Source organism: Alosa alosa, chromosome 12, assembly GCF_017589495.1.
Source record: "Alosa alosa isolate M-15738 ecotype Scorff River chromosome 12, AALO_Geno_1.1, whole genome shotgun sequence".
NCBI lineage: Eukaryota > Metazoa > Chordata > Actinopteri > Clupeiformes > Clupeidae > Alosa > Alosa alosa.
The window spans coordinates 18,137,231-18,161,475 of NC_063200.1; the positions used below are offsets into that span (position 1 = coordinate 18,137,231).

The window sequence follows — 24,245 nt, forward strand, 5'->3', positions numbered from 1 at the left end:
ATACAGCAGTGTAGCTCTACCTTTCCTTTCTCACTAATCAGGGCAGAGAGTGGAATAAATATTTATGGGCCTCTATCTGAGTTTTAGCAACATTGTCTGTCTTAAACTCACCTGACTGAACACTGAACCAAAAAAAAAAAGATTTAAAAAAGAAAAACTGTGTTCAGCTGTTTCTGCTGCTGCTGGAGGTGGTGGCACTGCTGCTAAGAACAACAATTAGCTTAGCATAGCTAACCTTCATTAGCATCACACACACACTGTAACAGACTGACAGAGACTACCAGTATGTATCAATGACTGTAGTGTATATATTATGTAGATATAAATAAACAATTAAAATAAATGGAAGATAGAAGATAAGTGTTACTGTGATAAGCATGTATGAATGCCAACATAAGTATGCATATGGTGTATTGAGTTTTTGTCATGTGCTCTAGGTACGGAAGGGAATCAAAAGGGTTCAAAGTTCATATAGTGCCCTAAGATGACATTCATGCTATCTAACTGAATTGAACTGAATCAACAATGAAACTCAATGAACAATAGTAGAACATCAGAACATAAAACAATGAGCAATAGTCATCAGCAACACTATTTAGTCCTAACTAATATGTCTTAAACCCAAAGCAAAATTGACCATCATCAACTAACTCTGTCTCCGTAGATATCTATCTGGCCTTCTGTAAAGAGTTCAGATGGATTCACAGTTCTGCAAAGTGCCCTGAGACAATATTCATTGTTAATGGCGCCATATAAATGCATGAAATAGAATTGAAAATTAAACAGAATTTTAATGAACTGAATCGACAATGAGGCTCAATGAACAATGAAATCATTATGGTCGCCAGCAATATTAACCAGTACTGACCATCAATTACACTGTTACCCAACACTGACCAGCAATATGCCTTACCCTAATAGCTGATCATTATCAGCCTTAACCATTACACAACCCATAAGCAACACTATTCCTTCACCCTTGAGCAGGATAGTTTTGAACATTCTAAATGAAGATTTTGTTCCGCAACAATGTAAGATTCTAAAAATCCATGTTCAATTCAATGCACCCAGATATTCTTTAGAATGTTCAATTTCCAACATTCCCGTCACACCGATCTTCACCCTTTCTGAGAATCACAGCCTTATCTTATCGTTACTCTTTCATATCAGTAACTCACTGACCCCAAGCATCCTTCACTCTCAACATCATCACGCACTCAATCTCCAGCACCGGCCTCTTACCAAACCTCTTGTTCATCTTAAGAAGCCATCAGACTATAGCGTCATTCATTATGCAGTAATCAGCAATCATCTCAGTCACTGGGCCTAAGCATTACTAATTCTAAGCATTACTGACGCTCATAATAACAACTGACATTATATTTGCGAATAGTATAAGCATCGCTTACCTGCAGCATCACTGACTAATGACATCACTGACCCCCTGTATCGGTGAATCATAATATCACTGATGGCTCGGCTAGTGTCTATTACCATTAACCTTACGATTTACTCAGCCTTATCAGAAACCCAACACCTCTCACCTCCCCCATCTTTCACCCTCTGCATATCACTCTCTCAGCATTATGACTCTCAGCAACACACAAGTGCCCATGCCGTTGTGGCTCCTAAACGAAGAGTTTTATTACAGTGTTGATTATGCGTATCGGCCTCGCACACACCGATAATTTCCCCATAGTCCATTTGTGCAAATGGCCATTTTGTTCTCACGCAGCTAATGACCGGAGGTGTAGCAGCTAGCCCCTAGGCCGCACCTGCCCACCTTCAGTTTAAATGGTGTCAAACAACCACTGATCCCCTACTCTCAGTATCACCCAGCTTCATGCAACCACCTTGATCAGTCTGACCCAATGATTGTAAAAAAAAAAAAAAAAAAAAAAGTCAAAAGTAAATACGGAACAAATAAAAGGGATTTAACTAAATATAGTCAAAATTCTGGGTGGTCCTGGTTGATTTTCTGTGATGATGCGACTCTGAAAATCCCTTATTATACAGCCTTCAACAATATGGCTGACCATTTTTTGGTTAATTTCCTACAACTATTAGTGCATGGCACCATGCTCTAGATGTTCTCTATTGCAATCAATGGTCTCACCTCCAACAACTAATCCATCACCTCACATATGGGAGAAAGGTATAGGAATTCAGGAGGCAGCAGAGCTGGCATACAACAACATGAGATCTCCAAGCCTGCCTCGGCCTCCCCCTCAGTTCATGTCAAAACGTCTTTGACATTTCATCCCTAACTACTTCCATCAACATGATTGGCACCTTGCACAGCAGGCCTTATTGCCAGTTTGAGTGAGTGTATAGTGTGTGTGTGTGTGTGTGTGTGTGTGTGTGTGTGTGTGTGTGTGTGAGAGAGAGAGCGTGTGTGTGTGTGTGTGTGTGTGTGTTGTGTGTGTGTTTGTGTGCACGTGTGTGAACAGGTGAGCGTAAGGCATACATTAGACATTCATTGTAATGCCTCCTTAAGACCATTTTTGAGGAACTAGCAGCAGTCCATTCATTATCACTCAGCCTGCTCGTCATCACACTCCTGTTATCAACAGTGCAACACCACACTCCTCCTCTCCCCCATCTTATTTTGCCACCTCTCCCTCTCTTCTTCTCATTCTTTCTCAACTCACTCATCCCTTTGTTCCTATCCCTCTGTCTCCCTCTCTTCCCCCTCTTGGGGATGCGCACACCCTACCCCCACACTCCTGCTCGCCGCTCTATCTTGAATGTAGCATTTAGTGATTAATGTGAGTTTTAATTGTCAGGCTCAGTTTTATGCTCATTAAAGTGTATTATGCAGCAGTTAGGGTATTAAAGTTCAGTGAGAAATTTCATGCATACTAATCAGAATGCAAATGAGGGGAGAATAAAAGGATCCTGGGGTGCTGGAGGATGTGTGGTTAGTTATCTCTCGTGGTGAATGTCTTCTCCCTCAGAAGGGACTCTGACTGAGTTGATTTTTTGTGTGTGTGTGTGTGTGTGTGTGTGTGATGTATTTGTGTGATGGTGTGTAAGAAACCTGGAAAACAGCACAACAGATGATGGTGCTACTTGGAATGTGGTTTAATTTGCGAGAATAGAACTTAAATATAAGTAGTGTGATATAATGAATGCAAATGCAATGAATTGTGCCGTGTTTTGAATTCAGATTGAACAGACAAGTAGCCTATAGCCTACATAATGATATGCTTATAAAAATAATCTGCTTAGGCCGCTATAGCATGACTAGCATAACCCTGTTGTTTTTAGGATAGGCCTACTGTAGTTCTATGATCATTCAATCGATTCAAAATTTCCAAGGAAGGGGGGGGGGGGTTGAGATATAAAGATAAATCTCTCAAGTTTTTCTGTTAAAATGTTAATTTTCATAAAGCTTTTAATCAGAAATGGGGTGAAGCAAATTACCCATAACTGCTGATCTGTGATAAGGCCTTGGGAATGTCAAACAAAGCAGAAAAAAATACAGTAGGCTAGGCTACTTCTAATAGTTCCCTTTCAGCAGCAGGGTAGACTTCAAAAAATTAAATGGATGGAAAAGACTGAACTATTGACCAGGGACAGAAGGCACCACTACAGAACTTGATGTTTGAAACTGCAATTACAACTCGAGGTAGCCTACAATAAAGACTTGTCATACACACACAGGCTGTTCACAACATTTTGTATAACAAATGGCTTGTAGGAGGACAGCTAGCCTGCCTAGTGCTTAGTATAGCAGGCTATGTTTATGATGTTTTTCTGTAAGACGCTTCATACATTAACAAATTATATGCAGTGTAAACAGAGTATTTCACAACGTCGTGCCTGACATATAGTTTAAGCCTACAGTGTGGGTCTAAAGTCACGTCTCAAAACACGAACCTCTAAGTTACATTTCCTTTGTTTTGGGGCGGGATAGACCTGACGTCACGTACGGCCTCCAAAAATGGAACAAGGGTTTAAAGGTAAAGTTGCGTGCTAGGACATCCCAAGCCAACCCACATCCTTCTCACAACAAAGCGTCACGAAGGGTGTTAACTCTCCCGGCTTGAGACCGCCTTGAAGCAAGGGATTGGGGGTGGGGGATCGGAATGCCTGTGTCAATTTCCCCGCCAGCAGCTCCACCCTACCCTGGCTTTATACTTAATACGCTGCGCTCCAGTTGCCGCTGTAGTCTAATCATTAGGCTAATTGTATCCAGGCTGGGGTTGGTGTAGGGTATGTTAGCTGATATATGTTATTTTTCACAGACTGACTGTAGCCTAGGAAAACACAGGATTCACACAACCCTCTCAGAACCCCCCTATTCAAATCGTGTTGGCTTCAGAAAGGATTTGCCGACGAGCAGGAATTCCGCCTTCCATTCCTTATTTAGCACAACCCCCGACAACAACACCCGCCCCTTTCTTCATTTGTCCACACAGAGAAGTTGACAACACTCCAAGCGACCGCCCACTTCACCAAATAAGGAGAAATTGCCCAAAGACGGCAGACAATCGATCTGAGTGGAACCTCTTTCCCTTCCTGATCCCGTTTATATGCTACGGCGACTTCCGCTGGTGCTGCTAAAGCAGTGCGATCATGGCGGAGCGCGTTCAGCAGCCCCCAGCTAAACGGCTCTGCTGCCGACCCGGGTACAACACAGCATGCAGACAAGGCCAACGGGCCGGTGGAACAGTATGTGGCGGTCCTGGCGCTGGCCAAGGGGGATCCAGCAAGACCCAGAGCCCGGAATCTCTGTTGGACATCGCGGCAAGGAAAGTAGCAGAGAAGTGGCCGTTTCAAAGGGTGGAGGAGCGTTTCGAAAGGATCCCAGAACCTGTTCAAAGACGGATCGTCTACTGGTCTTTCCCCAGGAGCGAACGTGAGATCTGCATGTACTCTTCGTTCAATACAGGCGGAGATGAGACTGGGGCAAGCGGTGAGAACAGCGACGAGACACGGTTGCCTTTCCGCCGGGGCATCGCTCTACTGGAGAGTGGCTGTGTGGACAACGTATTGCAAGTCGGTGAGTGTGTGGATCCAGAGAGATAAAATGTTCAAAATACTCGCCTGGGATTATTCGACCAGATCTTAACAATTAATTGGCGCTGTACAATCGTCAACATTTAAGCAGAAAACAGTGTATGTGGAGGAAGTCATTTGGGTTTGCCATGAACAAAGGGGGAGGAATGAAGCGACAAAGGGCACAACACACACACATGCACGCACACACATACACACTCTCACACTACGGGCTTTTAAATCACCCAAGCGCTACATAGCCCAACGCGAGGCTCGCTGACTACACGGAATTTATGCCTTGTATTACAATATTTTCTCAATATATTCCCCCCCAAACATCGTTAAATGTCCACACACGTTTATATTGTGTTGCAGATGTGTAGTGAGATTTGTCGACGATACATTTTTGCACCGTCTCACATAGGGGAAAAAAACATCACGGAAGTAGACATAAATGGCTGACTACCCTCTGTGGTTTTCAAACAATATTCTGTTTGTTTCCACCGTCACCGCCAACCTGAGACGCTAGCAATTCGACTGCTTTATATAGGTTAGGATTTGATAGAAGGACAATTTGGGTCGCTTGTCTGTTGTGTTTATTTTTCGAAGTGAAACGCATGGGGGGAGGTTATTGGCGTAGCAAACGTCCCTCTGCTGTTCCAGCAATGAGCCAGAGGAACGCCAGTAAAAATCTGTGCTTTTCCACCAGAATTTCGACTAACAATTAATTTAACATTTAGAGCTGTTGTTTATTTATTATGGCCTGGTTGCTATTTTTGTTTCGGACTCAACCGCCCAGTATTTCGGTTTTATTTAGCGAGTGCGCATATCAAATAGCCGTCAGGCATTCCCATTGAGAGCCTGGTACTTTGTTCCCATTTTCATGTTCATTTGTGTCTTTTCAGCTTTCTGTCACCCTCCAAAAGGAAGGCAAACAAAAGCGCCTTTTTATTTCTTTTCACTGCTTGTTAAATAGAAGAGATTTGGAAAGGGGTGGGAGGACCGGCAGTTTAAAGCTGCAGATCCTCTATTTTTAATGGAACCCGATCATTTGCGATATTTCCAGGCAGCTAATTTGCTTCAGAAATGCTCTTTTGTCGGAACGTGATTTGAATTCACACCGCATGAAAGTGTCCTTCAAACGTCTGATCACACCACATCATACACCCACCCATAAACAGAAATGAAGTCGTGTTCAACCGTTTCATACCTGAAATCTGTATTAGCATTCTCGCCACCTTTGTTTAGAGTTCCTGCAATTAGTTTCCCAATCGCAGCTCTCCGCCCTTGGAGGCGGTTCAGGATTTTAATCTCATTACTCTCTATGGTTAATTTGAATTGTAATGCAATCTGCAAACGTAATTTTCTGCATGACCATTCCCCCCTCCTCCAAGGGTTGTTGGATCAGCAGTGCTTCATCTGGGCAGTGTGCCCTTCTCTTGGTCCCAGAATGGGGGTTCGGCTCACAATGGTGCCGACCGGGCCTCTGCATCTTTATCTGGCGTTTCTATGCAGCTGTTCCTGACAGTGTTTGACAGGGCGGTTTCATCATACATCAAAGACCGAGCAGTCGGTTCAGGTGGAATGTGTACAGTTTTTTTATGAGAGAGAGAGCAGAGGGTTGTTTTCTCCCCTCTCCGTTTTTGGGGGGAGAAGAGGAGGGTGAGCCGCTTGATCCCACAGGCCAGGGAATGGGGAGTGACAGGGGAGGGAGTCTTGGCTGATTGCATCCTGGTCTGGAATTTGCAGCAAAAATAAAGCCAAGAAATGATAAATAAAAGATGCAATCTTCTGGCACAGGGGGCAGCTCTTAGCTAAGCTGAGGGGGACAGTTAGGTACACACACTCCGTGCAAAGGCTCTTGGGTAGTTAGTGTGCTGCTGACTGAGGCATATGGTTAGTCACTGAAATGTAGGGACATACTTCATGTATTTTCTCTTTCCGTTCTGTTGGCTGGTTAAAGCAAACAAAAATGGAATTAAATATACAAAGACTGTGTTTTTGTAGGAGAGACTGACTAGTCACGTAGGCAGATGGACTACCCCTACAGATTTGGATTATTTTGTCGTCGTCACAGCAGTAGGCAGGGCTTTGTCATTGTTTGTGCTCTAATAACACAGCATCAAATCCTTGTCATTTATTCGGACACAATTGTGTTCATGTCGCGACAACCCTTGCTGATGTTTATTGAGGCTAATTTTATAATGACAGCAGCACCTTTTCATTGTCACATAGGCAGAACCCTAATGACTTCTTGTCACACACGCACAGATGCACACACGCAAAGAGACATACACACACACACTCTTAAAACTCTATTGTATGTAAGAAAAAGCTGTGTCTTCCTTCGTTTTATGTAAATCATTATGTCATGTGCAAGTTTGCCTGGGCTAACAGGGTCAAGTTCATTCCTTCCACCCACTGATTCAACCACATCATCACTCAGCATTTGTGCCAGTTTTGTCTGCTGTTGGTCAATTAGGCCAAAGGTCAGGGGTCACGTTGTATATTAATTTAAGGTCATGTTGACACATCCCATCATATTTAAGCACTGACTGTCATTTGTCTAGGGACCCCCACTGATTTATGCAAACTATCTGCTAATTAGTTTATCCAAGTCTGTTCCACTAAAAAGATACTAGAGATGAGTGGGGTTTTTTGTGGTTGTTTGCTGGTTCATTTTCCTCTGAAAGCTTCGGTTTGACTTGATATTGCTGTCGCTGTGGCCAGAGGTTGGTGCATAATTCTGGTGTGCGTGACTGGTAAAGCATAAGCAAACCAGCCAGCCCCCCATCAGGCGGCTCAAGAGACGCATCTGGGTCTCCCTCTGTCTCGGCTGTTTTTTCGGACATACACACAAGTGCAGAATTTAAGATGTGGAACTTACATTTTGCATGAGCATGTTGCTTTTGAGTCAGTGTGCTGTGCCACGGGGACAGGAATGCGACCATCAGTTTGCTCACAGAGTTGCAGTCTCTCCTGTGAAACTGGGCCTTGAGTTCGACCCTCCCCCTCCCCTCCCCCTCCCCAGCTGGCACGCAGATTGGCAAACCATCTTCAGGTGCTGCGACGCATGGTCATTCAATCTGGAGGTAGTAGACTCTTGTCATGCATCCTTTTAGCTAACCTTTGCTTGACCTGTCGCAAGGCTAGTCTGAGGTGTGTGTGTGTGTGTGTGTGTGTGTGTGTGTGTGATGGATCATTTGATCACATATCCTCTTAACAATACCTCCCACAGGTTGCACCTCAGTTCACATCCTTCTAGTTTGTGTGTGTGGTGAGTTTGGGGGTGGATCTAACACAAAAACACACACACACACACAGTGTCCCTACCCCCATAGCGCCATGCTGAGTGAATTACTTTCTGACAAAATAGCTCTCCCATTGCCATTTCTGTTTCAGAGGATTTAATAACACTGCGATGTTCTGTCACATTCCTGTGTGTGTGCACGCGCGCACACTCACGATCAAAATAAAACTAAGAGCTCGGATTCTTAGAGGCAGGGCCCTGGCTGGTTCCCTGTGCATCAGAGGGCTGCTCAAGTTGCACCATATATCGAAATCTAGGCCCTCTGGAGCGGGCTTTGATCCCTACGCAGACTAAAGTGCAATCCACTCGCAGCTGCAAGGGGAGAGCGAGAGAGGGAGGGGGGGTGTGAGAGCTGGTGTGAGTTTGGGCTCAATGGGAGGGTGTCATGCCCAAACAGTTTCCCCCTCCAATAAAAGGCCTGGCGAGAGAAGACAATGTCCATTTAAAACGCACAGCCCTGAATGCTCTTAGATGTTCTATTGGACGTTTCTAAGAAGCAACATGCTTTTCTGTTAGTGCAAAGTAGGACCCAGGCCTCACGGCCATAACATATAGCAGCCAGATGAGATAACACATCTGAAACAAATAACACACAAATACTGCCTGGCTGCAGACCATGAACTGTATGGTGGTGTTCACGGGACAAAACAACTAGTTTTGCCAATTTATTTATACCCCCTCAGATGATACAACTTTTCGTGAGTAAATCTGCTGCAAACATGCCGCTGATTAGTTCCAGCCTGTCCACAGATCAGTGGCCGAGAGATTTCCCATATGAGTGCCAGAAGGTCCAGACTGATCTGAGAAGCCTTTTCCTTTTCTAGATGCCTGTTGTGTCGGTTATTGTTTTGTTAATTCTACGGGTACATAGTCTATCCATTATCGTTTTATGCTTTGATTTTTCTACATCTGGCATTTTAGCTTCCTGTGCCTGCCTGGTAGTTAGCCTAAAATGCAGATGTGTTCTCTGAGTTCATTTTTGTTGTCTGAATGTGTGAAATGAGTCTTGTGTTTCGGGGTAGGGCCCTGTTTGGAACAGAAAGGGAAGATTAGATGGGGGCTCTGATTGACTGGAATGCAACTGGCCAGGCCTGCCCACATTCAGATGCTCGAGTGCCATCCAGTACCCTGGCGCAGAGCTAGAGGGCATTGCTGAAATGAAGAACTGAGCCTCGTCTTCTGTAGCCACAGCCTGGCATCCGACAGCAGCACACAGCCGTGCTTGCAGACCGATGTCGCTCTGTAATTAACCTCTGTCTTGATGTCACCACAGATATAGACAATATGGACAGCTTCTTTTAACTGCCATTACTGGAGATGTCGCCACAGCTGGCTCCATTGCTTTTTCAATTGAAAAGCAGTTGAAAACATTTTGAAAATAGTTGAAAACAGTTTCAAAATGGAAGAACTTGTGAATCATGTGTAGTCATAAACACGTAGGCCTTCATGTTTTCTCAGCCATGGTTAGTGGGGTCCAAACTCTTTTTTGAAACCACCTAGATGTTCCTCCTTTTGTGAAGCAATGTTGGTGCTTCAGTGATTGGTTGTTAGGTGTGACTATTGCCATTATGGAACATTAAAATAAAGGCCTCACCCTTTTCAAATCCTTCACATGATTTATGTGGCGCCTCAAATGACATTGCCAACCATTGCCAATTGCTATGACTGCAGTTGACCTGCTGTGATGGGTGTTCATAGATGTCCCAGAAGGCTTGTCCTTGCTTGCAGTCAAACCTGGTTTAAAATTAACTTTTAGCACAACTTACTAGCCTGTGTAGTTAGTCAGCCTGTTCATACACGGCTCCGACAAACTTAGTTATCCTTTTCAGCAAAAAAGCCTTGTAAAAAGTGTTAAGTTCATTATCCACTTCGTCAGTTGGAGCAGGCTACCATGAATGTTCTAGAATGATCTCTGCATCACCCCCCCACTAAGCACACTGTTATTTTGCCATTGATACAGCATTTTTAATGTTTGGCTGTGAACAAGAGGAAGTGGAGGCCATCAACCCATGGCCACTGGCCAGTGTGCAGTGAGCTCGTTTGATCCGTGTGTGTGTGTGTGTGTGTGTGCCTGAAGGCTGTGTCAGCACACATGGGTCCAGAGCCCCCCACACGATTTATACGCCGATTAATCCTGGATATCTCGTCTGCAGTTTCTGGTGGATCAATGCGTTTTGCAAATATTCAGAATCATTCTCGTGGTGCAAGGCAGACACCAGGCAAACCATGCAAAAAACAGGTTTTTTTCAAAATCACACCCTTATTTTCAGTGAACATGAAAAGAACATGTCTGTTAAAAGACCCCAGACAAGCTTTGTTATAGCATGATTTCTGCATTTTGGGAAAAGTAAATATATAGGTGGATATATGGCAGTTGATATAGTTTGGATGTGCTCAGACAGTGGTTCTCAGCTAAGAGGAGATTAGTCCTTTCTTGTCACCGTTGTTCCTCCGAACCTCAGAGCTCTAGCGAGATATTTTCCAGCCCCGTGTCAGACGGTTCGTGGAATGTAGCCGAATTCCATTTCTACACAGGAAAGGGATCTTTGCCATCTGCCCTTAAAAATGTGTTTTAAACACACGAGAGGAAAAGAGCCCGAGAGAAGTGTAAAGGTACCTGCACTTTTTAGTCTCTAGTTTCTCCTTCCCCTCCGACTGGAAAGCCTATTTATTCTCATACCCTCGTATTGGACGACCAGAGGACAACAAGATGAGCCTAATTTGTTTTCAGGTGGCAATGTGTAATTTGTGTGTGTGTGTGTTTTTAAGCCAGAGAAAGAGGAACTTTAATTGCTCTTAGGGCTAACAGTTGTATGTATGTATGTGTGTGTGTGTGTGTGTGTGTGTGTGTTTTTCTTAGTTAATATTTAGTTAATCTCTGGACTCCAGACCTGCGGGATTGTTTTCATCAGACTCTCCATCCATCTTGAGCTGATCTGTATGCCGCCTCGTCTCCCAACGCCATTAACCTTCACCGAGGGTACCGGGGGGGGGTGGGGGGGGGTTGCGCCGTGAGCCAGGTGGGGGTAGGGTTGCCAGGCAGGCAGGCTTACCTAGCTCCAGTGGGGGCTGTGGACGGCACAGATTTTCCATCTCTGGCAGTCCGACTTTTCTCTGGCAGTCAGCGACCAGGCATCAGGCTGCTCGGCAGGATTGTGTGTTATTGGGCACTATAAAAAGGCAACCCCCGTAAAGCGCCTGCATCATCGGCCCAAATGGCGAGGAGTTACCAGTGCCCGCCCCGTGCCGGCATGGGCACGCGTGCTGGCAGCGTCTGGGGTTTTCGGGTGGATTGTTTTGGGGCGCCCCAGTGCGCCGTGACGCACAAGGCAGGAGTGCCCCACAGTGGAATGGGCAACAGAAACGTTTCCGAAACGCAAGAACGCCGCGCATGTCCGCTGGCTCGTTCTGCTTCCATATGCTCAGAGAAATGAGGCGCGCAGTTGGGGGGGGCTTGGCTTGGGTGGGGTGGGGTGAGGTGGATGCATGTTCAAGGGGGGTAGATTGAGAAGCGCAGGTTTGGGATCGCTGCAAATCCGTTTTGTCCCCCCACCCCCACCTGCTCCGTACTCTGCAAGTCGCAGCGTTTGAGGAGGTTGAAAAGGTAATCAATCCTCATTATTTGGGACTCGCTAGCAAGGCCTGGGGACTGCTAGGGTGATGGATGAGGCCTTAACGCTCACATTAATAGATAAGTATTGCTCATAAGGAGGTCTGGAGCGGTCTTAGGGGGGTTGATTTGGTGCGATGCAGTACACTGAAGCCTATGTGTGTGCCTTTCCTGGGATAAGATGAGCACAGATCAGGAATTTGGAGTGTATCTGGGTAAAGATTTAGTTCTTGGGAGTTTGTTTTTTCTTTTTCAAAAGACTAATGTTCTTCACAGCTTTTTCCATAAGGAATCCCACGTATACGTGCTCAGGTGCTTATATCAGACTTTTAACTCATCAAAGTCCTTTGAAAAAGTATCTAAAGAAAAGACGATCAACCGCAATGAAAGCATTAGAAGAGACTCAGTCCACAGCAAACTGTAGAGCTGTCCCAAGCCTCCACTCAAGAGGGGAAAGGCTTGGTACGGTTGTCTTTGTCAGGCTAATGAGACTTTTAGCTGCTGCCTACATGTGCTAGCTGTTAGCGGTAGCATTGGAGGGCTTGCTTCCTGGTCTTGTTTTTCTTCTCTTTGTTCTCAAGCGCGGTTAACCCCGCGGCAGTTGTGCGTCGGAGCAGCTGTGCCGTGCTCCGCTGTGACACGGGGCGATCATTTTCAGAACGTAACCGGGGTCATGGTTTATCCACCACTTCCTGCTTTGCACCCCCATACTAAACACACATTCATGTGTATGTGTGCACACACACACACACACACACACACACGCGCATTAATTCGCTCTCTTTCTCTCTCTCTCTCTATGACACACACTCTCAGACACAGATACCTACATAAATATAGACGTAGACACACACAAAGACACAGCCACTACTCACACACCATACAGATGTATGCATGCATACATTCAACCCCCTGGGGATTCGGTCGCTGGATTGAGTTTCACAAGTGGCTTTCCAGCAAACCGCCAGTCTGCTTTACTCAACACTTCAGTCTCCGTGCGTCACACTAATGAGTAATAACCCACTGACCCCACCCAACCCCACCCAACCCCCTACCCACTTCCCACTTCTCGACGCTAGGCTTCAGTGGAGGGACGTCTCATTAGGTGCCTATTATTCAGTCTACATACACACACACACACACCCTCACACACGTCCTGTCCTTAAGCAAACAATGCCCTGTCCCCCAGACTACACATATATATATATATACACACACACACACACACACACACACACACACACACACAGGCTCATACAGGTCTGTATCCGCCCTGCGGGCCTCCTCCGCCCCCGGTGTTAGTGTTGCGGTGTGGTGCGTGTGGATCCACTCCCATGTCCTCGGGATGCTCCTGTGACGTGTCATTAACTGTCTCCGCGAGAACCAGACAAGCTGGAAGAGGAGGGGAGGGGAGAGGAGAGGAAGGTGGGGGGCAGTTCTACCATCTAACCCATACTGTACAGTGTACACCCCATCCTACATTCGCGGTCATCGACTTTTATAGCGAGTGGGGTCAATAGTCCAAACAATAACCCCTCACCTTTCAGAAAAAGTGTGCTTTGCTAGAATGAGTCCTGGATTGTAGTACTTTCTGTACCCAGTTTTGTTATTTATGCCTCAAAGTTATTGTTAGTAAATAACCCAAATAATCAAATGGATATATAAAAACAAGTCATTCAAGTGATTTAAGTTTAGGCGTTCCCGTAGAGCCATTCTCTCACTGAATACAAGCACAATGAGCATTATAACTGCATTCCATAATAACACAAGCAGTTCATCCTTTTATGACCAACCTCACGTTAGGACTCGACCAGTTTTGCAACCAAACCAGTTTGTTTAATGAACAGTTATGAAAGGGGGTGTTGGGGTGGGAGTGAGAAAGCTGCTTGCGCAGCTTGTTTCTCTGGGTCTCATCTCATCAGTGTTTTATGTGCGGCTATCGTATCAACAGAGCCCTAATCATTTTTATTTACCTGACAAGAAGGGTGGGCGAGTGGGCGTGCTGATGGGCGGTGGGGGCGTGGCGTAAGGCAGACAGACAGACAGACAGACAGACAGACAGACAGACAGGCAAGCAGGGAGGGCAGGAAGGAGAGAGAGAGTGAGCGAACAAGTGTGTCGATTCACCAGTGAAACCCCAGGAACCGATCAGGATATATGGTGGTGTGAGCGTGACTAATGGATTGAGGAGACCTCTGCATGCAGCCTTGCCCCTAAAGGAGAATCCGCCTTAAATGACATTTAGGGGTGTAGCAGCGGGCCGGTGTGGTTAATTCAGTGTGAAGAGGGAGCGGGTATTGGCGGCGGCCGCGAATGGATGGATGGATGGATGGAAGGAGGGAGGGATTGGGGGAGGAGAACAGGAGGGAGGGATGTGTGTGTGTGTGTGTGTGTGTGTGTGTGGTGGTGGTGGTGGTGGGGGTGGTAATGATCATAATTCCATCCATGCCCAGTGAAAAGGGCCCCCACCTCTCCCGGCATACACTAACAGTCATTGCACGATGAATAGAAATTGGATATGCAAGGTAGCGTGATGAATCACTCGCGCTAGAATGAGGGCTTTGCCTTTTTGAAATGAGAGTGGGGGTGAGGGGGAGAGAGAGAGAGAAAGACGGGAGGAAGAAGGGAGGAAGAGAGTAAGAGAATGAAAGACTAAACGTTTTTTCATTATTGAACTGCAGCGTTGAATATTAGAGTGGTTTCAGACTGTAGCTGGGATAGCTTGAAATTTGCACATTGGCACATGTAGTACAAGAGCTGCTTTAGCCCCCACCCTGCAACTTATGCTCCTTCAACAGGAAGTACTGTTCATTATGCAGAATATAGCCTACAGTACAATGTGCAGTACAGCATCTGTATGGAAAACACCTCTTAAGATAATCTTAGTGTACTGTCAGTGCTTAAGTCGGCACAATGATATATTATTATTTTTTAATAATAAAGATGACATAAATCACAGCATGACTGTGTAAATGTTAAAATTACTGATACATATTAGGCCTAATACTTCTATAAGAGCAGTATGCTATCTACAGTCTGTTATGCCAACATATTGCAAACTTGTGCTCTTTGTTACTCAAACTAAATGCACATAGAAGAGCATCCATCTTTGATCAGTAGTCTCAGGTCATGTGACACAGACCGTCTGTGTGTGCTCCATAAGTGTGGTTGTCTCTATGACTCACGGTTATTTAGGAAATGCTCATATCTGTATCCCCCTTCAAGCAATTGGATTTATTTACTGCCTACATTACACCTTTGATGTTGTGCTGTCGTTTGTCACATAAATTTAGTCCATCATCAAACCGCGGTCTGCCATGACATTGTGTGAAATGTAATGACATCTCTTTGAATTTTCACACCAGGAGTCCTTTCTTACCTTTTGTGCGCATTGGTGTGCTATCTATAGTGTTTTTATGTTCACCTGTCTTGCTGATAGACTACCTGGACAACCAATAGGGTTTATAAGGAGGAACTGTCTCCTCTGTCTATGGCTCTTACCCTAACATATCTGAATTCTTCTCGTTTTATCTGACTCACTGTCTGTGCGTCTCAATTCAAGACATTCATCTATTCCAGACATACTCTCCAAGGTGTCCTTATGCCTGCGTTGACTCGGACCCCCCCACCCCCGATGTCTTGTGTCTAGTCGTTTATATGTCCCAGATGTGGTCTCTGAGATGTCCCTGCGTCTGGGTTTCTTGTCTTTAAGGCATGTCTGTCTGTCTGTCTGCCTTTCTGTCTGTCTCACTTACCCCAGCCCCTGGTCTCTGTGTTTGACGGGGAGGGGGCGGGCGCGTACGTGAAGGCCTCCGGAGAGGTTGGCCCATCAGGCCGCGCTCGCCTCGCGTTGCCTGTCTCCCTCGCTCAGCGCAAGGGTGATGGATCTGTTTGTGTTTGTGCTCTCAAATGACACCCAGGGCTCCATCAGCAGGAAGTGCCAGGGTCCGCTCATCCCCACCCCAACCCCAATCCCAACCTCTGCTCCTGGCCTTATCAAGGTCCCCTACTCTCTTTATCAACATTCAGGATGTGCTACTGGTTCAAGCTGGATCTACCCATAGGTGAAACAGACAAAGGAATGCCCCCAAAACCACACACCCAAAACCACACACACACACACACACCACTCCAGAGTGAAGGGCCAAGTCTACACTGTCTCTTTGTATAGATTCATGTGTGTGTTATATGACTGTGTTGTCTTTCTGAAGCTGTGTCATTTAGAGATCTTCTGTTTGTTTGTGCTTCTTTGTGATGTTAGGCTGCTAATTGTCTACAATGCTGGCAACTAGCCAGGAAGTGTGTGTGTGTGTGTGTGTGTGTGTGTGTGTGTGTGTGCGTGTGCGTGTGCGTGTGTTCCTTTAGGTGCCTATTCAATTCATCTCGCTCTCTACTCCTCCCCCCTCCCCATCTCTGTCTCTGTGTCTGTGTATCTGTGTGTGCTCTCTCTCTCTCTCTCTCTCTCTCTCTCTCTCTCTCTCTCTCTCTCTCTCTCTCTCCTCTCCCTCTCTCTCCCCCTCCCTCCATCCTTTCTCCTTGCTGCTGGTCAGTGCTGTGCTGTGCTGTGCTGTGCTGTGGGTTTTGGCCATGGAGCAGAGCGAGTCCCTGGCCTCAGCTGCGGACTGAATTGGCATTGTTGCTGATTTTACCTTTGTTGGCTCCCGCATAAAGGCATCAAGGCTCCGTGTGCTGGAGCTCTTGAATCAAGATCTGGACCGACTGGTTTGTGGCTGTGGCCAGTGACCACAGCAGACCTGGCTCCTCAAACCTCCGTGTAGCACTTCGGACGGCCATAACACTGTCACTCATAGCTTCGTAGGCTGCCTGTTAAGGGCTATGACTGACCGAAAGATGTTTATTACCTGTCCCAAATGCTGCATGGACATGCGAACATCTAAAGCTCTGCTCTGCTGCCCTTGGCTCTGCTGCTGCTGCTGCTGCTTGGCTCTTTGGCCTTCACTGCCGGTAACATTCTGTGCTGTGACCGTGAGTCTTAAGGCAGGGACCAGCCTTCAGCCCCTTCTCTCTTCTCTCTAGCCTCCTCTCTCCAGCCTCCAGCCTGGTCTGTCACCACTCCTGCTGCCTGCTGCTCCTTCTGCCACGGAGCTGAGCTGGGCTTGGCTTGGCTTGGAATGGCTGTGCTGTGCGGAGTGGAGCGGAGCGGAGCTGCTTTGTGTGTTGGCTGCTCGGTGCGGAACGCAGGCCAGCAGCCACCTCCGTCCAAATCCAGGCCTGGCTGGAGGAGCGCACTCTGGCGTCCGCGGAGATCATCGGGGGCAGCCGCGCTGTCTGTGCCTCTCGAGCCTCCCGGAGGATGATTGCACTGTAATGGAATTGGTCAGAACGTCTCGGGTCTCTGTGATGGCCAGGCAGAAAATGAAATGAATTACGCTCGTAGCTTCTGACCGCGTGCCACGGCTGCTGCTCCATCGAAGAGTGAACTGGAGAAGTATTTTTCTCTGGGTCATTTCATCCCCTCCCTCCCTTCATCTTCCCTGCTGCCTCCTGACTCCCGGTGTTTTTCTGGAACTTTCTATCTCTCTGCCTGGATTCACATTGTGTTCCTCTGCAGCTCTTTAATCCATGTTTTGACCTCCCCAGTTTGTGTGTCTCCACTTCAGGGAGCGTTTGAGATGGTTGGATCCAGGGAATGCTTAAGATGGTCTGATCCAGGGAGCGTTTGAGGTGGTCTGATCCAGGGAGTATTTGAGGTGGCTTTATTTCAGGGAGGGTTTGAGAAGGTCTTATCTGCTTCTCTGCCTGAGGGGGGATGGCTAACTGGTTTCCAACAGGCAGACTGCTTTTCTCCAGAGGGTGAAAAGTGATCTGCCAGGCTGTCTGTGCAGTCTGCAGCACACCTGTCAGGGGGTCAAAGGTCAAGGGTGAGAGTTCACGCCTGGCCTCGCCTGCGATGACAATACTCATCTGTGTGAGCAGTGTGCAAGTGTTTGCAGGTGCAGAACAGTCACTTCTTCTGCTGCTGCTGCTACTGCTCAGCTGATTCGCATGCCTCAGCTGAGGTAATTTCCAGTCAGAATACACAAATCTTTTTCAGATATCAGATTGTGAGGTCTGTCAACTCTGGCATGTGCTTGCGTATGTGTGTGGGTAGGTGTTTGTATGTTATCAAGGCCACTATGCATCAAGTGTATTTCTCAAACAGGTTATCTCACATTGTTCCATGTGGGTTTGTTAAGATCACCATGCAGAGGTGGTGTTGACCACATTTTATGGGTTTGTTTTAGTCACAACTATTTATAAAGAAGGACAAGTTCTCACAAGGGTATTCTTGTTGTCTTTTATTTGCTATGTACATTTTATAAACCTTTTATAACCTATTCAGAAAGGGTTGGCTAAGAGAAGATCTATGCAGCAGCATTTTTGGACAAAAGTATGTCCAGAAAAGTTTCAGTTCAGATCTAGAGCAGTGTTTGCTAGTCCAGAACAGTTGTGTCCAGTTTTGTTGTTAAGCTAGTGAGAAGAGAGAGAGTGGAGGACGGAGTGGGGAGTTGAGAAGGGCAGCCCTGGTTCTGTTCCGCCCGCAGTCAAGCAGCTGGCTCTGAGAACAGCTGACTAAACCCGGCCCAGGAGGATCATGGGAAGGCCGCCCTAGCATCAGAGGGGAGGGGTGAGGCTCCATGCTCTCATGCACTCAGCATAGGCCGCCCTCCACCAGGCTCCTGGGGAACTGAAAACGCTGGAACAGCTGGAAGCATGTGGCTAACACACACACACACACACACACACACACACACACACACACACAGTCACACACTCTTTTGTGTGCGGTTCCAAGTGCTGTGGGAGCCCTCTGAGAACTCCAGGCCAGAGTCCTTTAGCAGGCCTCTACAGCCACTTATGTCGCCCCCCTCTTTTTCTCTCATTTATCTCTCCCTCTCACATTTTCTCTCTTCCCCTTTTCTCTCTTTCTTCCTCTTCTAACTATTTTTCTAGCTTCCTCTCTTTTGCACCCTGACTTTCTCTCTCTCTCTCTCTCTCTCTCTCTCTCTCTCTCTTCCTTCCTCTTTCTCTCTCCTTGCCCCCCCCTCTCCCTCGCTCCTTGGGAACGGACTCCTTCAGTAACTGGCTGACCATGTCTGCGTGGTCTGGTCTCACCAGCCGTGGTATTTCGCCGTTATTGTTTCAGAAGTGCTCGATGGCCGGCCGTTCAAAGCCTGCCAAGAGGTCAGAATGGATCTTTTGTGGGGAATGTTTTTTCAATCAGGAACGGCTAGTGGGAGGAGGAGGAGCAAGCAGAGAAGAGGAGAGGAGATGAGAGGAGGCCCCTGTGTGTGTGTGTGTGTGTGTGTGTGTGTGTGTGTGTGTGTGTGGTGTTTGTGTATGTTTTGGGCCTTGAGAGTGTTGCCGGGGCCTCCAAGGAGCCCGGCTGGATTGCATGGGTTTGGAAAGACAGCAGAAGAATGCAGGAGCCCTCAGCAGGAAGGATGAGGAGGTGAAAGGAGGGTTGGGGAGGTGACATTCAGAAGAGGCTCCAGGAAGAGAACTGCGCTCATCTGGGCTCAGCCAAGGCCTAAATGTGGCTCTTTTGGTTTTTGAGGAGCACTGAGTTTCTTCCAGCTTTTTTTTGTTTTGTCTTTTTGGAAAAGATGGCCCAGATCTGCTGGGCTAGTTTCGCTCTACTTGTGTGTGTGTGTGTGTGTGTGTGTGTGTGTGTGTGTGTTTGTGTTCCTTCATTTCCAATAAAAATGTTTTCCAGATAGCTGCAATGCCATTAGACCAGAGATTCTCTCCATCCTTACCAGGCCCCGACTCCCTATAATCATCCGCTGTCTGTGAGAAGCATCACTTCTAATCCTACTCTCTATGTATAAGTATATATACTCTTTTGATCCCGTGAGGGAAATTTGGTCTCTGCATTTATCCCAATCTGTGAATTAGTGAAACACACTCAGCACACAGTGAGGTGAAGCACACACTAATCCCGGCGCAGTGAGCTGCCTGCAACAACAGCGGCACTCGGGGAACAGGGAGGGGTTAGGTGCCTTGCTCAAGGGCACTTCAGCCATGCCTACTGGTTGGGGTTCGAACCGGCAACCCTCCGGTTACAAGTCTGAAGCGCTAACCAGTAGGCCACGGCTGCTCCTGTACAGCTCCTGCAAGAGCCGCTGTGGGCGCAGAAGGCAGCTCTCTGTCTCTGTCTGTGTGTGTGTGTGTATGTGTGGTAGAAATGGCTCTAGCCACGCCTGTCAGGTGCCTTTACTTTTGCTCAGATTCATTTGTGTGTTGTGTACAAAATCCGAGCAGACATAACTGGGTTACAGATTGTAATGCTCTCGGGAGAGTGGTATCCTGAGGCCCGTACACACACTTTTTGTTTCCCCATATTTTGTATGAATATGTCTCCATTTCCATGTTCATGTCTCTTTCTCTCCGTCTGCCCCCAATATATCTCTCTCCCTCTCTCTTGCTGTATTTCTTATCCTCCCTTTCTCTGTCTATCATTTTCACTTCCATTTCTGTCAGTCATTATAATGTAATGGAAAAGTCCACAGTACAAGAGGACGAGACTGGAATGACCAGAATATGGTAGATGAGGATGTTCCTCCTTCCCTGTTTGGACAGAGGACGCTTTTTTTGTGTTGTTTTTTTCTTCTCCTCAGTATGTCTTCTCATTGCTGTTCAGTGGAGTTCTTGTATTTTCTTGGTTTCACCTTTTCAACATGCCTACTTAGTTTCTTTCTCACACCAAGAGAGAAAGTGATTGACGGGGGAAAAGATCAGCCAAATGCCTTTGTTAGCGTTAGCTTATGGCCAGCGTTGCTCCATAGTCTAGGCCCTGTTGATGTTTGGTGCATACCCATGTTGAGTCAAATTGTGACCCAATATGACCTAGAATGCCTTAGGAAAGCAGTCCTGTGTGACAAGTTTCTATAGGAATGTCAGTCTAGTCGTTGAAAAGCAACACTGTCCCCTTGGGGATCAATAAAGTGTCTCTATCTATCTATTTATCGATTACTTACTTTGGCAAAAAAGTTGGAATTTGTTCTTAATTAGTGGAACTTTGTTTTTGAGTGTTTCTGTTGTTGATGGGTGGAGAATGAGTGGTGCACCCTTTATCTGATAGACAGATCCCTCTAAGCGGTCAGAATCCGTCGCTGTCAGCAGTATTTTGACTCCATAAAGTGTGCAGTCATCCATAAAGCCTTTATGAATTCTGTCAGGCTCAGCCATTTATAAAAGGAAGACTGGGTAGCTGCCACCACCAGTAATCTATTATTCAGAAATGTGTACTGGAACAGACGTTTTAATAGAAATACTGTCAGCCTTTGGGTGTGATGACAGAGGAACTGATAGAGTTAGTTGGTGTGTGAGAGTTGACTCTCTGTTTTTTTCTGGACGGCATGTCTGTCTGTCAACTTAATTTTTGCTGCATATATCCACAGGTTAGTTTTGAGGGTCTGGGATGTAGGTGGAGTATCGAAAGCTGTCAAGTAAAAATCTTTCACGGAAACCACCATGGCAGCTAAACCTGGTGCTATTGTTCTTCAGTAATGCGCTGCAGTCGTTGAGAAATGACTGGACAGCATGTCTGTGGTCTCTCTCTACAGGCCTGAGCTTGTAGCGAATGTCTCGGGTATCGCTGTGTCTCATGCTCCCCGTGTTTTCGCTAACACACACAAACCTGTAGGACGGGACAGGCGCACACTAGTCACATCGCAGGATCTGTCACGCATGCTAAACTATGCTAGCTATGTCTAGTTTAGGCCTACACACCTTAACCTTCCAGGGCTTTTGTGCCTTATTTTTTCCGTCTTGAGATTCACTCCGTCCTGTATTTTGAGATTATTATTTAGACACGATATCCATTTACTGGAGTTGTATTTATGTTCAAAACATTGGTCCCAGGTGTACAAATAGGAGTACTACTGAGGAGGGCAATCTCAAGCTAATGCTGCCAAACAAAATGTTGAGATGCACTGAACAAAGTATCTCCTGATGTTTTGGTATTAGTGAAATGAGTGAGAAACCCTTAGGAGACCACAACAGCAGAACCAGTTCTGTTGCTTTTTATTGTTTTTAAAAATAGTTTAGGCTAATACCGACATCTCTACACAGTCAGAGAGGCTGTGACTGCCCACGAATGCTAAAGTTGGACGCCATGGTACCAAACAATCGCTTCTTTTGTTGTTATTCATTTCTTTGTGCATGTTTTGCTTTTCAAATCAACCTTCCAACGGACACTGAGAGTTCAACTTAAGCCAATCAGAAGGGTGGTTGTGGTGTATGTTAGGGGGTGGGGGGCTTCATTGACATGGACGGATTGAACTTACTTCTTTGCCTCTCCTCAGTGTTCCGGCTTCTCTATCTCCTGAGATGGGCTTGGCAGGACAAACAGAGCCCCGGTAATGACCACTGAAAGAAGCCAGAGGCCTCGCTGTGCTCAGGCAGGCCAGGCGCAGCTCCAGCTTGTTATTTAAACAGCAGTTGGAGGATTATAAGTTGCGCTTAAAAGATGCTCTCTACCTTTTTTTTGCCTAATTTGGCCCCACTGATGTGCGCTGGAGCGCTCAGCGATTACTTGCGATGGGCTTCTAATTGACCCAGTTTCATGGAAATTCGCATTGACCTCATTTGTTGATTGTCGGCTTAGGATACCCCCTCACCCACCTACCCGCCAAACCGCCCAATCCAACCCACCCCACCCCACCCACCTCAAATCCCCCTCTTCCCCAAACTGCACCCCTCTTCATGTTCCATTGCCCCCCCCCCCCCCCCACCACCACCACCCCTTCTTTTCCAAAGCCACTCCTTCCTGCTTTGTTACCGTCAGCTGAATCCTCTTTCCATTATGGCCCCCTTGGCTGCATCGGCACAATGAGAGACGGGGAGTCATTGTGGCCCTTAAAGCTTGGCTCAAAGCTCCGGAGGAGAGTTGTAAACCTAGAGGGCCCAAAGGTGGCCATTGTTGTCCGATCCTTTGGTTTTGGAGAGGCCCGCTCTTTCTATTATGTGACAACCCCTCCAGTCAGGTTATTTCTTGCCCTCCCTCCTGAGTTGGCTAACTTTGTGTGTGTGTGTGTTTGATTAAGGGTGGGGGGAAGAAGCCAACACTTGGTTTTCTGCTGCAAATTATGTTTCCACAGTCAATGTGTCAAATTTGACCAAAATTCTTTCTTTCAAAATCTTTGTTTTTCTTTCTGTTCTGTTCTTTTTTTATGCTGAATAGAAATTGTCCATCATGCATTGATTGGACAATGACTCACTGGTTTCCATTTAAAGGGCCACCGCAACACAGTCTTAAATCAATAAGTTAATTTATTCCACAGTCTTGGGAACATTAGTCTTATGTGCTGAAATGGCAACCACAAAAAAACCTGCTTTAAGGACAGGAAAGGGTCACAATCAGGGACACTTGGCTGCCAAATGTAATTTGCTGCCTTCCTCCACGGGGGTGGTATTTAAATCTTATTTGTCAGAGAGGAAATGGAAGCTAACCTTTTCAGAGATCTCGTCAGCTGTTTTGTCGTAGTAAGGTCGTATGGCGCAAACAAACCTTTTTTCTAGGGAGGAAACTAAGGTTTTGTGGACTGCGGCTAATGGTGGTCCGTGGAGCCAGTAGTCGTAAAAAGAAACACACACACACACACACACACACACCCCAGCTCAGGAGTGCTGTGGAAGCACTTGTTCTTTTTGGTGTAATTTTTTCCACCGTTCCTTCATCGCTCTGTGGAGCCGAGGTGCTCCTCCTGTCTCCTCACGTTGGCGTCGCACGGCAGTTTCGACCGGCCGCCCAGGCCTCCACGTCTGCCAGGAAGATGAGGCGACATGATGGCTGGAAGTGACAGTAATCCAGGGCTGATGGTGCAACTGCGGAGATGTGTCAAGTGCTGTTGCGTTACAGTACATGCTACGGCTGCCCGCCTGGCACGCACACACACACGGATGCTCGCACGCTCGCTCGCAGGCTGGGTCTGCCCGCCAGCGTGAGCCTGACACGTTCACTTTCGTCTTGAGTTACGGGGCACGTGCCATCAATCTCCAGAAAGTCCAAGTCCAGTCCTAAAGGTTTGGAGCTAACTGTGGTAAGAAGAAGTGAGCACAGCAATAATTTACTGGCCATTTCTGGCATGGAGTATTTGACCTGGACTTTTATAATGGGTTTGTAAGTCCGTTTCTGGGAAACAATGCGAGTCATCCTTATCAGAGTCTCCAGACTACCTCTCTGTGTTATTTATTATTATTCTTTTCTTTAAAAAACATTACTTGTAGTGTTTTCTTCTCTTGAACCTTTAGCCCCTCAAACACACTCACACACAGAGACACACACACACACACACACCCGTGAAGGGGATCTGC

The 24,245-nt window shown here is 46.6% G+C and overlaps 1 protein-coding gene across 1 annotated transcript in view; it reads left to right on the plus strand.

Moving 5' to 3' along the window:
* The first annotated feature begins 4,507 nt into the window (after positions 1-4,507).
* The window catches only part of zswim6 (zinc finger, SWIM-type containing 6), a 58,500-nt gene continuing 38,762 nt past the window's right edge, over positions 4,508-24,245 (plus strand). Inside the window, 1 exon segment of the mRNA XM_048258707.1 lies at positions 4,508-5,008. Within this exon segment, the coding sequence (XP_048114664.1) occupies positions 4,582-5,008 (427 nt within the window). The 5' untranslated portion in view covers positions 4,508-4,581.